Consider the following 12,804-nt stretch of genomic DNA (forward strand, 5'->3'; position numbering starts at 1 on the left):
AAAACAAGCTCCCGTAAACACACAACAAGAAAGAAACCCCCGAAAAACCAACACAAGACTAGCCATATTCACAAGAAAGAACCATAATTCCACTACCGGGAGCGCGAGCCCGCCGGCCCAGGCCCTCCACCGGGGGCGGCATCATGTACGACACACAGCAGGTATTTCCGATCCGGCACAACAACAATCTCATGTTTCTTTGTGCGCATTCTCAGCAGCTTCACTTCCCCATCCTCATCCCGATCGATATCATCGCCGTCCCGGTCCTCCTCACGTGCTGTGCCCGCCTCGGTCCCGTAGTCGTAGTTAACATCCCAATGGTTGTCGCTGGGTCGCTGCACAGTGGGCGTGGGTCGCGATAGCGAGACACCAAGTGCCTCGGCGCTGGAGACATACGCGAAGATGTGTGCAGCTAGTGTCTCGGCTTGCGAGGGTTGGTAGGGCTGTGGCACGGTGGGCGAGGTAGGGGATGAGTCCGTGGATTGGGCGGTAGAGAGAGGGATCGAGTCGGTTGTGGATGGGGTATTGTGTGCGGTGCGAGAGCTTCCATTCTCTTCGGTTGTTTGTGCTAGCTGTCCTGTGCTTTGGATGATGGATCCGTCTTTGCGGGAGAGAATCAAGGTAGATTGCACGCCCGGGCGCGAGGTGAGGTGCGAGAGCAGCGCAGTGACATGTTGGGGGACCTGCTGTATGTGCTTTGGGATTTTGTCAGTCTATTTCAGCAGCTTTGGAGGAGAGGTTGCGCTTACTTGTCCTGAGTTTGCCATGATTGGGGGGTTCCGCGGGGAATGTGAAGATTGTTGGTATGCGATGTGGGAGACTTTTGTTAGGGTTAGGTTAGACGAGAACGGAGCACTTCATGTCTTTGTAATTGCTTTTTCCGCTATGTATTTCCCCTCGGCCAAAATGAGTGAAGCACATGGAGTTTAGAAGTTTATTGCACTTGGGCGTCTCCAAAACAAATGACTAAGCATTTGGATGGGCACAAAAACATCAACGGTGGATGGAACCCTTCTGTAAAGATCTTTGAGCTCTTCAGGTGCTAGCAAGATGATAAAACCTCAATTAATAACTCTATATCTATCATTAAAGCTCTATTAGGTAGCTTCAATTCTAAGTGAGAGCTTCATACGGTGCATAGCGTCAATCTTGACTCAGAACTATATAGATCTGATTTATTGTTGCTTGGAGGGATATATAATGGTAACATTCAGCGTAATAACATGAAAGCCAAAAAAAAGCCAAGAACACAACAGAATGGTATCACGGAAAATAGAAAATATAGGCAAAGATAGACAGGGCCGGTATATGTAGGAAGCCAAAAAAAGCATCACGAGCCAATAAATGAGCAACGCCGTTCCGTCAGAAGCAATGAAAAATGTAAGAAAAATATAAGGAAAGAAATAAAAGATCGTTGTCTATCGTTTGCGGGCAATGCGAGTTCCGCTTAAACTGGACTTGTCTGACAGCCAACCAGACTCGATGTCTTCGATCATGTTGTCCAGCTGTCTGACATTTGGCCGGGTCTCTCGGTAGGAGCTGGAAGACTCAAACCCGCTGTGGTCACTGCTGCGAGAAGAACTGACCCAGCTGTCAGGTCGTGATGTGTGGCGACCAGAGTATTGGTGCGCAAAGGGAGCGTGTGAGGAGCCTGATGACATGTTAGGGTCGAGATTGAGACCCTCGAGAGGATTCTTGACTCCGGCGTTGAGCGCCGCCATGAGAGCGGCTTGTAGAATCTGGTTCTGGCGTTCGAGGTTCGCGACCCGGTCCTCGAGGTAGTGATCCATCTGAGGACCAGGGCGGGTGTGTTGACTGCTTTGAGACTCCCTCGATCTGTGAGTTGATTGGGAATACTGTGACTGAGGAGACGAGGTCTTCTCAAGACTGTGGATGCTGCGGCTTTGGGGTGTCATAGGGCGCGCTGGATTGGGGTAACGAAGTCGACTGCGGGAGGACATCTGCCGTGGATCCCTTGTCTCGTATACTCGGCGTGTTGGCTGGAGGCGGTGGTATTTGTCGGCCTCCTGGCGCGAATGTTTGGCGTCTATTTCTGGACCAAAGACCTCATCGTCTGATGACGGAAGTGGAGACTCTGGGCGAGATTCAAGGCGACTTTGTTGGTAGTTTTCGGGGAAACTCTCATGTCGAAGGCTGCTCCCTGAGCTATCACTCCGTGATAAGGTCGAGCCTCGGTAGGGCCCCGGTAGGGGATGCGCCTCCATGTTCTTCATCGATGGTGCAATAGCCATATTAGGCGCAGTGTAGTTGCGTTGGCCAACCTTTCGCCCAGGTGGCGGAGGAGGCGGGTGCTGAGGAGGTGGAGCTGATGGGAGTGATGCAGTGGGTGGAGGTGATGGTAGACCAAATGGAAGGTTGTTTCGACTGACTTGAGAATTGATCTGAAGTCCTTTCGGAACAGCACGTTTGCCATTGGATTTTGTAGGGACAAAGTGTCCTAGGACAGGAGAGTCGGCCAAAGGCTGCCCCTCTGAGACCTTTGCATCACATTGACTTGAAGGGCTTTCGGGGAGTTCTTGCATCCGCGGGATGCGCACGCTTGAAACACGTCCTCTCGGAGCGTAATGCTCCGGGGTTGGCTGGTAGTGTTCCGAAAGTGAAATGGTAAACACGCTGTCCTCGTCATCGGCCATTGTATCGGCCGTTGACGCTCCAGCATCGATACTGTCAAGAGCGGTTGCTGGGCGCGAGTCAAGGGCACAAGGACTATCAACAGCGGATTCGGTCTCCCGGTCTTCAGCCAGCGTTGCCGAAGTAGAACGCAGATTGGAAGGCAATGGCTCCGGAGTAATCGCTGGAATAGAGCAAGCGTTCGTGTCCGGAGTACTTGGCGAGGATTTAGCTTTGGGCAGTGATGGCAGGGGCCTTGTAGGCGCTGGGAGAGGAAATGCCTTCAACGTGCCCAATGACAACGAGAGCGGTCGAATTTTGGTCTTATCTTGCGAGGCAGAATCCTTTGTGGCGTCTTCTATAGATAGTGTCGTTGCAGAAGAGCTCGCACAAGATGCAAGGGTATCTGAGCACTTCGGCTCTGCCTCGCTGACTGGTGCATCTACAAGAGTTTCGGTTGATTTTTTTGGGTCATCTGAAGCCTTGCGTGCGTTATCAGAATGTACAGTTCCTGAGCTCGATGCCAGAGATGCCGGCGATGCTGTGGTATTTTCGACTGTTTGGTACCGAGGAATTGATGAATTTCTCCATGCGACTTTGCTAGATTTCCGAGGAGGTGCAACGTCGGGGAAAAGTTTCAAGGTAGGCGACAAGGGGGTCACGTTTCGAGTAGAAGATTGTTCTGGCTGAATTCGCTTTTGGCTGTCAATGGACAGTTTAGGCTGTGAACTTGACCCATTCACACCCACGGATGGATTGATAGTGACCCGTGAGACAGGTTCGGCACGGATACTCGACTCTGAAGAGTTCAATGGCCGTTGGATTTGCTCACCAATTGGCGCGTTCCGATGGGAATCGCTGGTAGAAGCCAACGAGGAAGCTGACCGGGTGATATTTCGAGAATTGAGGTCTGCCATAGAACTTGATGTCGAGATAGGTGCTGGGGATTTGGATGGGGCGTGGTCGGTTGGTTGATACGGCGGTGGCACAGAATCGTCGAAATCGGAAGTGAGTGAGACTGCGACGTCGACCATTGAGCCAAAGTCACCAAGATCCAGAGAGCCCAAGTGACGTCTTGTCTCAGTTGGTAGTGTGCTGTCATCGACTTTGGCTTGCAACCATGGCTGTCCAATGGTCTCCACATCTTTCTTTGATTTAGAAAGAGATCGCGAGAGAGAAAGTGATAGGCTTTCTTTTGATCGGTTTGCCTCCTTTTGTCCCTTTGACTCCTTGGGTAAAGGTAAAGCTGGTGGAATTAGATATCCTCCCCTTGTTAGTGCTTCGATTTGGCGCTGTTGGTCTTCTTGCTTTGACCGGGGAGATGATTCCTTCTTTTGGCGCTGGGCAAACTGCAACAGGCGACGATGAAATGGTTTCAGATCTTGTTTCGGATCTGGCTTCAATTCTGGTTTCAATTCTTGTTTCGACTCTTTAGGCGAAATAGGAATCGGGAGTGCAGTGGTTGTATCGGAAGGACTTGAGGGTTGAGATTGAGAGGGAGCGCGAGAGCGGGGTTGAGGTTGAGATGGAGGTTGAGATAGAGGAAGGGACTGAGAGGGCATATTTTGAGACTGGAAGAATCGAACCATGTCTCCTAGGCTTTCATTTCTACCAGCTCTTTCGGCGGTACCTGCTGATCGGGCTTCAGGTCTTGGAGCACTCCCGCCTCGAGGCCTAGGGGCGACCAGAGGCTTAGGTGGTGGCCCAGTCTTTGTGGACGTCATGTTGGGCAGCCTGCGTTTCGAGGGAGGATCAGGTCGATAAGTCCGGACGATTGGGCTTGGTGCGACGGCAAAGTCATGCAGTGAATCAGACTGATGCATAGGGAGCCGGAGCATCAATTACTGGCTGGCTTTGCAATCCGACGGTTCCCAGGCGTCGACATACAAATCCAGGATGCTCAACGGGTAAAGCAATAGACAATGCTATACTTCCCAAGTTAGAGAGACGAACCGAGGCACTGACTCGGCAGCAAGACATGCTCACCTGCTGAAGAGTGCCGACACGACAGGGGGCCCGAGGGGCTATATAGACGCGCGAGGAATATGATACGTCGATGCAAGCTGACACCACTATGTACAGGGGCTGTCAATATGTACAAAGTCGACAAGTGTTGGCGAGGTGGCGTTATGTATGAGAGAATCAAAACGGGCGAACAAAAGTCGAACCTGCGAGGCGGAAATAGAGAGAGTTTAATAGGATCTCAGGTGAGCTGTCGTATCCTTGCTTGGAGGGGATCCTGGAACTAGAACACAGGAGTACTCCGGGGGGGGAACCCCCTCTCGGAGCCTGGAAAGGCACAGATATACAGGTTGAGGCTAAAATGGTAGTACGAATCCGAAGGATAGGTCCTGCAGATAATGAAAATGGGTTCGTCCAAAGGGATTCGTCCAAGCAAGGCCTTGTGGAGACACTTTTCACTTTAGACAACTCTGGCCATCAAACACACTGTGACACTCGCGATGTGTAGTTTGGGATCGGGAAAGTAATATGACACAGCGCTTGTATGGCAAACTCGGTCGTGCTAATGCAGCTGCATGTTGCCGTCTGCGATTCGATCTTTTTTTTTCTCCATTGTGTTTATTGTGGTAGGGACAATGCTGGTCAACCATAGACCAATCGTCAATTGAACTGTTTTTCCCTAATTGGCTTTTCTCCTTCTTGTTCCCCTTAGATATGAATGCAAGGGGGGAAAGAAAAAAAACGTCAGGCCGTCCTGTACTCCGTATTCCGTACTCCGCGGATGTGAGGTATCAATTCAGAAGAACCTTTTGAGCCAAACACTTAACTTTGGTATGATTTCCCGGATAAAGCAAGAGTTCAAATCGGGGCATTGCAGATCCGAATTTTGGGGATCCTCTAGACGGGTAGAGACAGTCGATCATGGGCGATCTTTGGGGGGGAAAAGAGTACATGTAGATCGAGGAAATGAGAGGGTGAGATAGCTCACACTCGATTCTTGAACTATTGGAAATAAATAAGTAAATAAGGTGATAGTCAATAACATAACATATTTAATTGAATTCATTTAAATGATTTGAATAATAATCAACGTGACAACATGTCAATATGTACTTGTATGGAGTAGTATGCACCATAGTACAAATCATAGGTGGATCTTCGACTAATATAACTATTGATCTATACCATATTATAACCGAAATCATAAAGAGAGAACCTTAGGGCAAACTTTAGATGTAAGACCCATTCAACTAGAAGAGAAAGGATTCGGGCATGAATCACAAATCGAACCTTCATCATTATCCCTTACCTTGGATGTCCTACACATTACCTACATAGGTAGCACACCATAACCATCGCTACGATTTCCCTGCATTAATCTCCGAAAGAAACGCTCTTCTTCACACATGCAGTGTTCGACTTCAAGATCCTCAATTTCCCAAACTAAAAATAAAAATGAAAATTCCAGAAAAAGAAGTGCCAGACCCACGCTACAAGACATGTCAAGTCTTTTCCCCTCTTTGTCTCAAATGTGTAAAAAGATATCCACTTCCAAGACCACAAAGAAACTGTTAGCGAATAATAGTGAGTCTATCTTGCACATATCATAGCAAAATATCTTCGTTCCAAGGCCTACTTTTAGCCTTTCTGAAATCGGAAATTGACTCGGAGATGGTACTCCGTACTTATGTTGTGCATGTACGACATTTTAATGTCTTATAGCCTGTCCAATAATAGGACTCCCCGCATTTGATGTTTGCCTTCAGGGTTTGCGAACAAATACAAGTCTTGTTCTGTTGCCACTGGAATTTCTATTAGAACCCCCCCTTTTTTTTATGGATAATGTTAGATTATCTTGCTTGTGGTTTTCTGGCTCTATAGGAATTAATGATTAAGATCGATGTTCCATAAAAATATATATGAGGCTCCAGCTTAAGGCTTTGGCTCGAGGCCTTGGTATTGTATATATCTTGTGTTTTTACCTGCTGCAAGGGCGCAAAGCCCACGACCACCCTGGCCGAAGAAGCGTACCGATGGGTCTATTCGGCGGTGGTTGCAGGTGTCGCAGGGCGAGACCGTCTGTGTAAAGATAGACTTTGTGGCATTGATGTCCGATATGGCTTGAATCGGATGCGTGGTCCACTGGTGGCTTTATAGGTAAAAGCCCGCAAAAAGCTCTAGGCCCCAACCTAGTTCATCGTACCATTCTATTGGATGGATTTGGTTTTGCTCATAAACCTTGGCTGGACAATTCATGGGCCCGGTCCATACGCAATCGCTTCTTTCAACACCTTGCTCACACCGGATGACGCACGGCCGAGCTCACCACCTTCCTCTCTGGCGCTCTTAATTCCACGCTCGATTGCTGACTGGAAACGAGTCGAGAACACGCGGTACCTGTCCTCACGGGTTTCGTACATTTCCCCTTCCTCGTCGCGCGGCTTCCCAAACAGATTCAGATATGCGAATGGGGTAGACGAGTCCGAGATCATGTGCTGGGCGGTCTGGGAAAGAGGGAACGGCCAGTCGGCACTCTCGTCATCATCAGGCATCTCACTATCGACATCGCCGGTAGAAGGTTTCCCGATCCCCGAATCCAAAAACATCGCTAGGGCCCCAAGCGTCTTGACCATGGGCTTGCCCTGGCTGCCGGACTTCCCAAATGAAGCCCGGCTTGAGGACCACTGTGATGACTCTTCGGTGTGCCAGCCCAACACAGACAAGAAGCAGTTAAGTGTTTTGATCCATCCTCCCGCGCAGGCAACTGTTGATTCCCCCGCTGCCTCAATCATCCATGATAGAATCTCCACGGCGGAACTACGGATGTCCGCTGCAAGATGGGTCATTCCTGCACGAACGTAGGGTAGGAGTTGCGCCACATGGTCTTCGACATCGCCCGGTGGTAGGGTCCGCAAGAGCTTGAGGAGCTGAGTCCGTACGCTGGTGGTTCCATCGAGAATGAGCGGTAGTAGAGATGGTAAAATAACGCTCACTGGTTGTGGCAGAGGCGAGTTTACTGGTCGCGATGATATCGTAGTAGTCAGATAAGCAAGCGAGTCGCGTCGTTGGCTGTCGGACTTGGCGGAGAGTAGAGATAAGTTATGCGTGAATGTGGCATTTGAAGTTGGGGCGGCAAGGTGGAGGGATTGTTGTGTGACGACAATTGCTAGTAATTGTGAGCATAAAGACATGTCAAGCAGCCCAAAAAAAAGAGCACATACATTTCGATTTGAAACTGGTATCAGTGTAGTTGTCGGGCTTCGCTTTGGTTTTTCCAACCTTAAGTTTGGGTTTCTGCAGAGGTTAGCCGGTTGAACAAAAGAAACAGATGTTTACGAATCATACCTGGAAGTCCTTCTGCTTATCCTTCTTTCTTTTAGAGCTGGAACCCATGGCTGCACAAAGTCAATTGATTGTTGAAGACGGATGGCTGTCGGAGATTCTTTTTTCGCTCTGATTATCACACGTGATTTATCATATCAGTTGTTGCCTGAGGCACTGAGATGCCTAAACGGGAAGTATATCCAACTCCCCAACAATGCAAGTCCACCAGCAATATTCAATCGGCATTCTTTCACTAGAAAGAATTGGCACCGCCGGAAAGCAGTCTATACTAAGTATGATTGAAATTGGGCATTTATCGAATTTTGACAAATACTTTGTTTAAAATAAACGGATATGGAAGGAATGGTCCAACCAACCTTCCCAATGAATATATAAACACCTCGCACGGAATTCTATTCTATATAACAACAGCCTTGGATTGCTGTGCTAGTTAGCTTCCCAGGGGCATTTCAAGATTTACCTTGCGCCTTAAGAATCTAATTAGTAAGACCAAATATGAAATAACTGTCATAATCAACAACTAACCACGATTCCCTCCTCCAAGGGCCTTAGCCACCGTCTCATGCGCTGACTGCAGCATAGACTTATCCCGCTCTAGCCCATAATCTCGCTCTTCTCTTTCACCACCTTGTCCAAATTGCCAGATATTATCGGGTGTATCCGACGAGCGACGAGACGTCGCCTTCATATCACCTGCGGAACGTAATTTGTCTATTTAGCTGATACTCAAGAAATCACGCGGGTTTTCGTTTCAACTTCAGACCATACGTCATTCGTCGTCCACACAAAGCCCACGCGCTATCATCGCCGGAAATACGCACCGGGTTGGAGCTGTTCGGCTATCTTTTCGCGTGCATGACTGGCAGACTCGTGGACGCGGCCAGTGACTCTATCCGTGGTATTCGTTTTTGTGGTGAATGGTTCGGAGGCTTCTGTTAGGTGTGAGTTGGGTTCTCCACGGCTGACGGGAATCCACGAGATGGCTACTCACCGTCCGTGTTAGACATGTCGCTCTGTTAAAAAGAATCAGCTTTGCCATGGTTAATGTTGACTGGAAGAGGTTCCATACTGCCTTTCCAGCTATCTTCGTGTTCCTTTGATTTTTGGCTCAATATACTGCGATCTTACTTGGGTTAGTAGGGCGTGTAATCTATTTCTAGGAAGCTTGAAAAGCTTTACTGCCTGACTATTCGTCGACATGACGTGAATTGTTTCCTCGGCTTAATGTCCGGGGGTGAAGGTAGTTGTGATGTCATTCTGTCATTCTTCGCTCAGCCTGAAGCTAATTATGGAAAGAAAATAGCAATTAGGGCTCAAGTACACTCAAAAGTGATAAGCTCAACGTCGAAGAAATGAATTGGAGAAAATCGTGATCATATTGAAGTCCAGGTCTAGAAGTAATCACGCAAGGATAACAATATCCATCAATCAAAGCCTGCTCAGCAGCGCAAGAAATCCAAGAATAAATGAGAATAAAATAATATCAAAAAAACCAATACTGGAGAGAGATGCGCACTTCTGCCCGGCTCCGAGCTGCGAGACAACAAAAGAAACAAAAAAGCAAACATGAAAGGAAAAACATAATAAGCAGCTCGGGTCCCGGACAGACGCGGTTGTATCAATCAAATCAACAAAAAAAGCAAAAAAAGCACACGTGACATAGTAATCAGGAAAGACATGGGAGTAATAAAGGAGCCACGACCGCCAGGGACATAAGTCGTGTAATACGTGAGATTATAGTGGTAGTAGCCCCGTCACACATCGGCAAAACTCAGAAAAAGAAAAAGATCATGTGTTAGAAGCCTACTACAGACTCATTGTCAGCCACTCCCATTCCTGGCTCGCACCCTGCCCACCGGCGATACTGTGGTTCGCTGGGTTTGCGGCAGCGGGTGGTGCCATCGCCGGAGCTAATGGTACGACTTTGGACCGGCTCGCGGGAGCGGCTGACTTAGGGCTGTCGTCTCCGTCTGGTTCGGATCCAGTTGGTGCCTTTTCGAGTCTGCGCTGCCGCCTGGGTGCCACTTGCACACCAGCACGAGCTTGAGCGACGCCAGCCGGAGGACCAGACTTGGGTGGGGCGGCGGCAATTGGCACAACACCGGGTTTCCCCAACGTGCTGGATCCATTGATCGAGGGTGGCGACTCGGAATTATTGATGCGGGATGAAATCGATGTGGATGGGGCATGCTGAATGGAGTTTTTGCGGGAAGATTTCTTAGATGACCGAGAAGTGCCAACAGCAAGGGTGTTGGCGCTGCTACGGTTTCGCTTCTTGATCACATCAGTCTTGAGCGAAAGTGGCCGGACAACACCATGGAGTTTCAGGAACAGGCCACATGCATTGCACAGAGGCTGGCCCTCTGGATTGCGTCTCCATAGAGGGGTAGTCTGGGTGAAACAGTTGGTACAGGTGGTGGGTCCCGCGTTCGGGTCACCGTTTTTCGACCCACCAGGGCTGCCTGGTCGGGACGGCACCGCACTGCTGAGGCCTGACTCTGGAGGAGTGCTTGGCGATGGATGGTTTGTCGGAGGCCCGCTGGCTGAGCCATTCAAGCTCTGACGGAGCAGTGCAGCAGCATTGGGGGTCGATGCTGTGCGAGGGACTTTCCCGTAACGACGAGGATCCTGGTTTTGGTTGCGAACCTCGCTAACCGAAGCAGCGGATCCGTGCCCACGGCCAAGAGTGCCTCCCTGGTTCCATTCAGGCGGACCATCTATCATGTCTGTGGATCCTATCGTAACATGCTTGCGGTGCTGACCACTGAAGCCTGGTAGGGAGTGTACCGATCCAGGGAAACCTCCATCCCAATGAAGACCGGCGCTCATGTCACCAGACTCATCCAAAGAGGCAAAGTCATTTGGCATGGCAATACCTCCGCGTTCACCAAAGTTTCCATCTTCATCCTCATTGTCAGAATCTCCACCAAAGGTGAACATACTGCTGGCAGGTGCCGTTGTGGAAAACTCGCCGTGCCCAAGTACCTGGGACGGGTTGATATGCTGAGGTTGTGGCACCGAGAATCCTGACACATGAGTGGTTGGCGGCCCTGTGACTGCGGTCCCCGAGTGAGATTCGTTGTTGGACATGTTATACATATAACGTGGCTGCAGCGATGCAGACAGGTTCGACTGACGCTGCTGGATATAATTAGGAATGCGGCGCTGGGTGTGAGATTCAGCGGAGGGCGCATCCGAAAAGAATATCGACTGCTCCCCTTCATAGATCGGTTGCGGGGTCGACACAGTAGACTGATAGCCCGATGGCGGGGGCGAGAAGAACTCTGTTGAGTTGAGTGACGAAGCGAGCGGGGTCTGGGCATATAGACTCGAGAAAGGATTCCCTGCAGTCATTGGAGATTCTGTTGGCGAAAAATGGAAATTTTGCTGATAAGGCCCGGCCGAGTGGATCGCATGGTCTTCGCTGATGCCATACGTATCCAGCCCATAAGGGATGTTAGAGTGTGTGTGATGGTGTTGAGGTCTGCGCGGGCCCACCGTGCCATTGCCGGAAAGAGAAAAGGCCGAAGGTGGATGATCGAGCGAGTAATCTGGAAGTGCCGCTGACAGTTCCGAGTGCTGCGCCATCATAGCGTTGGACACTGGGGGAACCTGCGGCGAGGCCTCGGCGGGCCGCTTCCGGGTTGGAACAGAAAGACCGGTGAAGAACTGACGCTCGTCAACGCTCGTTTTGCGGACCCGACGGGCGACGTATCCAAATTCGGAGTTTGTTCGCTGATCTTGGGGTGGGTGGGGGAATGAGGCGGCGGTTGCCGAATCCATCATCGCATGGTCCTTGCGCGATTTAATAGGAATTGATCCAGTCGGCGTTGCAGTGAAGTTTCGATCGACAGGAGGATGTGAGGAGTGTTCGGCGGGCGAATCAAAGGGAACGATGAAGTCATCCAGATTCATTGGATCTGAAGTGGAATCAAGGTTCATATCGTGCGAAAGATCGGGACCAGCGGGCGATACTTCGTCGGACAGGCGCATCTGCGCGATGCCGCTCGGTGTGGGGCTGAGAGTCTCCGAGGCACTGTTGGGGACATCAGTAAATCAGCTATGTGCCTCGAAATTGGCAGGAGAGTTTCTTACCGAGCCTGCTGTTCCCGTTCCTTGCGTCTGAGATTCATAGCCATCATTCGCCATGTCAGATTCTCCATGCGCTCTTGGTTGGGCAACTGAGACTTTGTCCTAGTGTAGAGTTTCCAAATCTGAGCGGCGAGCGGATCCTTCCTTTGCATCTCATCGGGGCTGTCGCCACGCGATGCACCACTCGTCCATTCGGGAAAGATGGAGTTGCCGAGGACGCCATCATTGGCGTTGGAGGAACCAGAGGGACTGAATGGAGAGTCAAAGGAGAAGTCATCGGACATCATATGAGAATCGGCATCAAAACCGGGGAAGGCCATGGGCTGGGAAGGCCGGGCTTCCCCGTGCCCTCCATGATATATCCCCTCCATAATCTCCGATGGAGAAAGATCGAGGAGAGGGGAGAGGTAATTGAAATAGAGGCGACCGCGGTGGGGGGAGGGGATGAACGGCAAAAAGAAGGTGGGTTGAATTGAAATTCACCCGTACCCGCCGTAAACGAGACCCTTGCCGGAAGTTGATGATCGAATGCAGCCAAGCGAGTAACGATTGGCAGGATTCAGCCAACGACCAGGGTCTGTCAACGCAAAACGCCTATTAGCACGGAATGGATCTTATGATAATAATATATGATAATAAGATAATTAAGCTGACGACTGGGGTGAGATGAACGCACGATGGATCTGGAGACCACCACCCAGCCTTGACGCCTCGGGATTTCCTGATAAGTCGTGGAGGGGGGGCTAGACCCTCCAAACGCTCATGCCCCGAGAA

At 50.1% G+C, this 12,804-nt stretch overlaps 4 protein-coding genes across 4 annotated transcripts; all 4 read right to left on the reverse strand.

The window, feature by feature from the left end:
* Positions 1-92: 92 nt before the first annotated feature.
* Positions 93-767, reverse strand: PEX2_063410 (uncharacterized protein; the record flags this gene model as incomplete). Its single annotated transcript, XM_016743612.1, has 2 exons — positions 93-695; positions 750-767. The coding sequence occupies 2 exons, from the start codon at positions 765-767 to the stop codon at positions 93-95; spliced, it is 621 nt and encodes a 206-aa protein (XP_016593854.1).
* Positions 768-1,418: 651 nt separating this feature from the next.
* On the reverse strand, positions 1,419-4,355 carry PEX2_063420 (uncharacterized protein; the record flags this gene model as incomplete). The annotated part of the gene is made up of 1 exon (XM_016743613.1): positions 1,419-4,355. One exon carries the CDS (start codon positions 4,353-4,355, stop codon positions 1,419-1,421), a length of 2,937 nt encoding a protein of 978 aa, XP_016593855.1.
* A 2,490-nt stretch (positions 4,356-6,845) lies between these two features.
* PEX2_063430 (IPI1/TEX10 family protein) lies at positions 6,846-8,945 on the reverse strand (the record flags this gene model as incomplete). The annotated part of the gene is made up of 6 exons (XM_016743614.1): positions 6,846-7,759; positions 7,815-7,887; positions 7,939-7,988; positions 8,464-8,631; positions 8,760-8,870; positions 8,930-8,945. The coding sequence occupies 6 exons, from the start codon at positions 8,943-8,945 to the stop codon at positions 6,846-6,848; spliced, it is 1,332 nt and encodes a 443-aa protein (XP_016593856.1).
* Positions 8,946-9,744: 799 nt separating this feature from the next.
* PEX2_063440 (GATA-type transcription factor) lies at positions 9,745-12,401 on the reverse strand (the record flags this gene model as incomplete). Its single annotated transcript, XM_016743615.1, has 2 exons — positions 9,745-11,974; positions 12,034-12,401. 2 exons carry the CDS (start codon positions 12,399-12,401, stop codon positions 9,745-9,747), a joined length of 2,598 nt encoding a protein of 865 aa, XP_016593857.1.
* Between the last annotated feature and the right edge of the window lie 403 nt (positions 12,402-12,804).

Source organism: Penicillium expansum (genome assembly GCF_000769745.1).
Source record: "Penicillium expansum strain MD-8 chromosome Unknown contig203, whole genome shotgun sequence".
NCBI classification, from domain to species: domain Eukaryota; kingdom Fungi; phylum Ascomycota; class Eurotiomycetes; order Eurotiales; family Aspergillaceae; genus Penicillium; species Penicillium expansum.